The 6803-nt window shown below is 31.1% G+C and overlaps 1 protein-coding gene across 1 annotated transcript; it reads right to left on the reverse strand.

Annotated features, from left to right (window-relative positions):
* Window positions 1-2363: 2363 nt before the first annotated feature.
* LOC110687809 (transcription factor bHLH62-like) lies at window positions 2364-5814 on the reverse strand. Its single transcript, XM_021864453.1, has 8 exons — window positions 4514-5814; window positions 4239-4418; window positions 4038-4103; window positions 3843-3911; window positions 3669-3740; window positions 3343-3546; window positions 2965-3049; window positions 2364-2823 (listed from the first exon to the last, which is right to left on the reverse strand). The coding sequence occupies exons 1-8, from the start codon at window positions 5423-5425 to the stop codon at window positions 2786-2788; spliced, it is 1626 nt and encodes a 541-aa protein (XP_021720145.1). The 5' UTR covers window positions 5426-5814; the 3' UTR covers window positions 2364-2785.
* Window positions 5815-6803: the final 989 nt, after the last annotated feature.

A 6803-nucleotide genomic window follows, 5' to 3' on the forward strand; every position in this document is an offset into this window, starting at 1 on the left:
AACTTGCGCTTAATATTCCACTTTAAAAGGAGGGGTGGATGAGATTCGAACCTGTGACCTTTGTGTCACGCTGACTCTAATACCATGTTAGTGGATCATCTCAACCAAAAGTTTAAAATGATGGTTGTAGTTCAGAAATATATTTTATACTCTATCACGTACGGATGTACCTCTGTGCTAAGGGTGATTATTAGATGATAAAAGAAAGAAATTCAAGGATTAAGAATGAATAAAGAAGGGAGAGTGAACTTAGTCAACAATTGTGCAATATAAGTAATTTCATACTTCGTAGCAAATACTTCCTCTATTTTTTTTTTACTTGCAACACACCTAGCTTTTAGGTACACAGTTTTAGGAGATGATTAGTGAAAGTAAAACGAGCAATTTATATCAAAATAATTTTAACACAAGGATTAGAGTACGGTTAAAAAATTATATTGAATAATTTGTCCGTTTACATTATATAATCTCGACCTCAAATAGCGTACCACAAGGCTGTGTTGCAAGTAATTACAAACGGAGAAAGTATATGTAACTCCATTTGATAATTACTTGCAAAAGTCAAACACATATTTCAATTATTAAAAAAGCGACAAATAAAACCAATTTCGTACTAAACGAATTGTATTTTGAGCTTCTCATACATGCAAGAATATGATTATGATTTTCCATAAAATAGATATAATAAGAAAGAAAATGTGCATACACCACAAATAACCAAAGATTTGAAGATTTAAATGATCAATAATACATAGTCACATAGATGATACATTCATGCATGTCAAATTACTCACTCCTTCACCATTAAGATTAATAGAGCTAAAAAGGAAGACAAGTATTAAAGTCATAGGATTATAATATGCATTAAATGTCAGACACGGTTTTACTAAATGATTGGTTTGGTTTATAAACCAATCAACACAAGGCTGTCACCTGAAACATTATTACTATTACTCCCCTTTCTTTTTAATATAATTATTATTAAACCGAACTCTTCCATTAATTAACCCCTTTTTGTTAAAAATTTAATTAAATTATTAAACCCCAACAAATTCAAAGCATCTTTCACATAATTTAATCTAAAAACTCTGCCATGGCAGGCCAATAATACTGTTCTTATTTTAAATAATTGCTAAAGGCTGCAATTGAGTAATCTTTTGTTAAACCCAAGAAACTGGATTTTTACTAGTTCTCCATTATTAATATAAATACATTATTCTAATTTCTTAAGGTGGTAAAAAAGCATCTTTTTTTAATTTTATTTTTAGCTGAAATCCACTAGTTTAATTAACTTTTTTCTTTATTTTTTAAAAATAGTTATTGTAATTTTATAAATATGATTGTAAATCAAACAATTTACATATTAAAGTATTGATGAGATAATTAAAGCTTCTGTTTTCATTCATTGGGTCTGGACAAGAATCTCAGCTCTGCCAACCTGGGATTCTTCTTGATGCTCCAAATTCATAAATTATTTTTTTTAATAGATTTTTATTATAGGATAAGATTTAAATTATATACTGATATTTATTTATTAATTTAATTAATTTTTAATTATTGTTTTACATTTTGTTTGATTATTGCAGTGAAAAAAGAGAACAGAAGCTTCTTTTTAATTTGATTTTTTTATTGTGGATAACATAGTAAAAAGTTTTTACAGAATGAAAAAGAAAGAAAAAAGAAAATGACATAAGTCATGAGTTGACTATAATTCAGGAAAACTTACATTGTAAAATTGTAATTATTCAAGCTTATGATTGTTTAGTATAAATAAATCAATAAAGAAAAAGGCCCCACTAATCACAGCTGGTTAACAACATAAATTTAATTATGCTTTTGTAAGTTGTAACCAACCACTTTAACACGATTTGATGCATCATTAAAATCTTAGGCAAATCAAGAAAATATTATGACTAATCATGATGTAAATAAATCAAGTTTTTAACCCCCATCATTTAGATTTTTACTTACTACCTTCGTTTCATATTTTTTTATAATTTTAGTGTATTATTTATGAGATATAAAATATTCCAAAGTTGCAAAAAATTATGAAACGGAGGTAGTATTATTATTATCCAAACATTAAATTTTTGTAATGGAGATGGTAAAATATATTACCTTTGATTCTAAAAGTTCGTAACAATTCATCTTTTCATGCTTGACAATATAAAATCTTGACTATAGCTAGCAATATCTCAAATGATGTATTTGTAAAATTTATTAAGAAAAAAAAACATAGATAAATTTAAATACATAATAGTACGTATATATTCAAAGGTTAATTTGTGAATAGTGACAAAAATCAAAATGTTAAAAACTTGTAGAGGTACTAGTACACAGTGCATATGTTTACCCGTACTTGATTAGTGGAAAAACAAAAGTTTCACAAACAACATGAAAACTATTTTTTTTTTTCCTTTCCTTTCCTTTCTTCAACTTAATATGTTACATTGGGAGGTGCAAATCCATGACTTTTGCACCATAATGATCATAGAATATTACAAGGGATACATACTATAAGCATATAACTACACCTAAAAAATAATTAATGACAATACAAAATTAAAATATGAGTGGGAGAGATGAATCTATGTTGAATAATAGGGTAATAGTAATAATAAAAGATAAAAAAAAAGGAAAAATAATTTTCTTGATTAGATATTTAGACAATGGCCTTGGAAATAATTCAATTCTCTTTTTTGTATGTACAATCAAGCAGCCTCTCTGTCTCTCTCTCCTTCTTCCCTCTCTTCTGGCAATCATATTCAAGATTGATGATTGGTGGTTAGAACTCAATTTTCATTAGTGGTGATGGATTTGACCCTACACAAGACAAAATTAAAGATTAGCAAAATATTAGTATAAAGTTAAATTAAACATCAATTTGCACTAATATAAAGATTATTATTGTTATAGATACACTTTAATCATCACATATTATTAGTAACAAAGATTATTAATTACCATGTTGTTGTTGGAATCCATTCTCCTTTTGTCCATAACTCATCTGTACAATACTTTGAAGATCCCCCTCACATAATGATGGTAGCTGTGTAATCAAAATTGTTTCATTAGTCGCATAATCTACATAATTACTCTTTAATCCTACACGTATTGGCTTAATTATGAGTTTTTGCCAAATTTAAACCTAGCCTAGTGTATAGGATAAATGTAGACGAAAAGGGTTTGTTGATCGGGCAACTGGTTATTAGTGACCCATCATACACAGACCCTGAGTTGTAACTACTGGGTCAAAATCTCATTAATTATTATTGTCCTAGTTTGTTTATTAATTGATAATGAGCCGGAAATAAGTGTGACAAAGAGGAGGAAAATGATTACCTGAGGAAGACCATTAGAGAAAGCATCAAGGGAATGTAAATGTAAAGGATGATTTTGATTATGTGAAGGGTCCATAGAAGATGGGGCCGTGGTGGTTATGCTATCTTGTAAAGGATGATTTTGATGAGGTTGGCCATAAAGGCTTGGTGCCAAGGAATCTAATGGGTACATTGGATGCGGCAAGGAGTTGTTTGGTTGGATCACCTGAAATTACCACCAAAAAGAAATTTAAATTAGTCAATAATAAAGTAAATTTGTGGAAGAAAAAGATATGCTAACTTTTGAATTAATTATAAAGATAGTAGAAAAATTAAAGTTGAACTTACATCTTTTGAGAAAAGGTTTCCCATGTTGAACTCTAGTCTTGGATTTACAGATGATAATTTCATTGATAGAAACTAAGTAAACAAAAACAATAAAATATAATTAGTTTAAGGAAAATGAAGTTGATTATAATCTAATTTGAGTGTGATTAGTGTTAATTAAGCCTTAAATTTTACCTCAACTTGTCTTTGTAATGATTGTACATAGTTGATAATTTCATCCAACATTAATGCTTTTCCTGTTACCTGTAATTAGCAAGTTCAAGATTACTAAAACAAAAATTCCAAAATAAAAGTTTGATTTTTTCACTAATTTTAGTGGTAAATAAATTCTCAAAATCAATGGAAAATTGTAATGGAAAAAAGTTGCACCTTATCACAGCCAGGTACAAGATCTTGAAGAAGTTTCATTCTTTCACTAATTTTCTCTCTCCTAACCTGAAGTAAGCATCAACATTTAAGAAAAAGTCAATCATAGGAAATTACTAATTATGCTAAGATATAATTAAATTCTTAACCTATGAAAAATTAGTAATCTTTCTAAATTAGAATCAAAGTATTAATAATTCTTACTCTTTCAGCAAGACTATGACTATCAGTAGCCTGACCCCTTCTTGCTCTAACATGAATATAATCTTTTGGCGCTTCTGGAGGCTTTTGGTTTGCATCACCTCTGTTTTCCTCTGTCTTCAAAACACCGCCTTCTTCCGATTTGCTTCGCTTTGCTGTTGAATCCTCACCATTTTGAGACACCTAAAACATAACACAATCATCAAAATATGATTCTAAGTATAAATTCTAATTTTTAAAATATTTGATTTTTTTTTTTTTTTTGATGATGAACTTACTTTGTTTGTATGTAGGGGAGATTGAGGCAGAGTGTCCTTTGTTTTTCCTTTAGGAGCAGGGGCTTTCCTCTTCTTAGTTGATCCATTTTCGGGTGCCGGGTTTTGCCCGGAAACCGACGAATTCTCTCTAGAATTAGAGAATTCACCATGATCATTACCACACATTTCACCTTGTTTTCTCTCAATCTTGAGTTTTTCATCACCTTGATTTTCAACCTCCTTAAGCAACGAAGGACTACTTAAAACCCTTGTTAACTTACTATTGGATCGATGTATAAATTCGTTATTACTATCGTTACTACGATTATGACTCTTATGATTATTATTGACAATATACTGGCTTGTTCTTCCGTTGAAACTCCGACTACCAAACGAAGAAAACCTTGCTGCTCGCTCCGCGAAACCCGGATCACCGGGCATTGCCGGTAAATTTGACCTCAAACCAACCGAATTTCCTAAGGTAGGAAATTTATCATTGACTAGATGATCAAGATTAGATAATGACACGCCCATCTTAGGTGGTGAACTAAGTGGTGTACTATAACACGAGTTACTCGCACTACGATTACCACCACCGCTTCCAATGTACGGTGGCAGGGCATGGTGGCCGCCACCGGAGACATCACCGGAGCTGCAAATGTTTCCTAATTTACCAATCAATTCTCTTATCATGAAATTGTCATTAGACAAGGCCGGGTTCGAGGCGGCCGGGGAGGACACCATAGAGCTTAAGGCGGACTCAAAGTTGTCATTTGCTGAAGTAGGAGGCGGTGTAGATAGAAAACAATCAGGTGATTGTAATTCCATTGCGCTCGACAAAGCTTGCCATGTTGGCATTGTGGATGAAGAGAATGGATGATCAAAGTGTAGTGAAGGCGGTATGCCTGTGTTTAGAAAGAATTCCTTCTCCATAATTCAGAGTCTAAATTAATCCAACTCGAACCGAGAGTTGTGAATAGTATTCAGAGATTATTAAGGTTTTTGCATATGAGTGTAAGTTAGAGTTTGTCTTGGTGTTACAATTTTTTTTTTTTTTTTTTTTTTTTTTGATGGGTTGAATAATTAAAATAAATAAAAGCAGAGGAAAAGAGGGGAAGTGTTATAATGAAGAATTGAGAAAGGGAGGAAAAAAAAGTGGGGAGGGTATTTGGGTGGGAAGAATGGAGCTATATAGGAAATTAAAAAGGACTGTTTAGTTGGGAGTAAATATTTTATTTTATTTTATAAAAAATAAAGAAAAATGGAAAATGATATTTTACGGGGTGGGTTCTTGAAAGTAGATGAAAGGGAAAGTTTGACCTGGTTAATAAGACATAGTACAGGTTTACTGACTCCCGCATAACTAGCATTCCAAATTCATCAAGGATTATCAGAATTCTTTCTAGTCTCCGCAAAAGACGGATGAAGGACTTGAAGAGGTGAAGTTGCAAGAATTGCCCCTTTTTCTTAGTCTTGGGTTCTACTTTGCATCGCTTGCATGTCTACATGGTCTATAATATTGGGATTGTCGTGTGATCAATTATTAATCCGTCATTCTTCCTAGTTTCTTCGTTGGCTTTTGGTATTTTCATCAGTGAATGATCCGATAGTTAAAAAAACATATACTCTGTACTTCGTACATCGTATTATAATTAGTTTTGTAGATGACATTATGTCATTATGCATTATTATTTTGAATGAAAATCTAACTTTTGTGTAAAAATACGAAAAAGGTTGATTAGCGTATCTTATTCTCTCAACTTTTGATTTATTATAACTTTTTTTAATTTTTAAACTTAATGTTGTGATGTTTTAACTCATGGGGCTAAATAACTATCTTATCTTGACCTTATTGTGAATTATGACTATTGTTACCGTTATCAATTATCACTTAAATTATCAAATACTTCTGTATTACGGTATATATATATATTTATTGAGAAACTGCAAGGGGTGCTATATATTGATAACTTATCCATCATTACATAAGGAGAAACTTCGCCATGGCAATTGTTCTCCCACACATTTTCTACACCAAAAGGAATTAGATGGGCTAAGTTGTGAGCTACCACATTCCCATCCCGTCTAACATGGCACCAAGAAACGGAATTAAAGCCAGTACAAGAAGATAAAATATTATCTAAGATACTATCTAAATCAGAAAATAAAATCGAACCCTTGCACAAACGCTTATTGTTTCATTGCAAGTAGACATAATTACTACACTCATGAAATAAAATGGAGTTGTTCATCCCTCTTTCATACATTCTCTCATCTCAATATCCTTTTTGCCTCTCATCAATCCCTCAAT

The sequence above is a fragment of the Chenopodium quinoa genome, unplaced genomic scaffold (assembly GCF_001683475.1).
Source record: "Chenopodium quinoa cultivar QQ74 unplaced genomic scaffold, ASM168347v1, whole genome shotgun sequence".
Taxonomy (NCBI): domain Eukaryota; kingdom Viridiplantae; phylum Streptophyta; class Magnoliopsida; order Caryophyllales; family Amaranthaceae; genus Chenopodium; species Chenopodium quinoa.

Excerpts from the sequence above, each read along its gene's own strand:
- LOC110687809 (XM_021864453.1), bottom strand. The coding sequence starts at position 5,425 with ATGGAGAAGGAATTCTTTCTAAACACAGGCATACCGCCTTCACTACAC. Across the intron at positions 3,741-3,842 it reads CATTACAAAGACAAGTTGAG|TTTCTATCAATGAAATTATC; the intron begins GTAAAATTTAAG and ends TTGTTTACTTAG. Across the intron at positions 3,547-3,668 it reads GAAACCTTTTCTCAAAAGAT|GTGATCCAACCAAACAACTC; the intron begins GTAAGTTCAACT and ends TGGTAATTTCAG.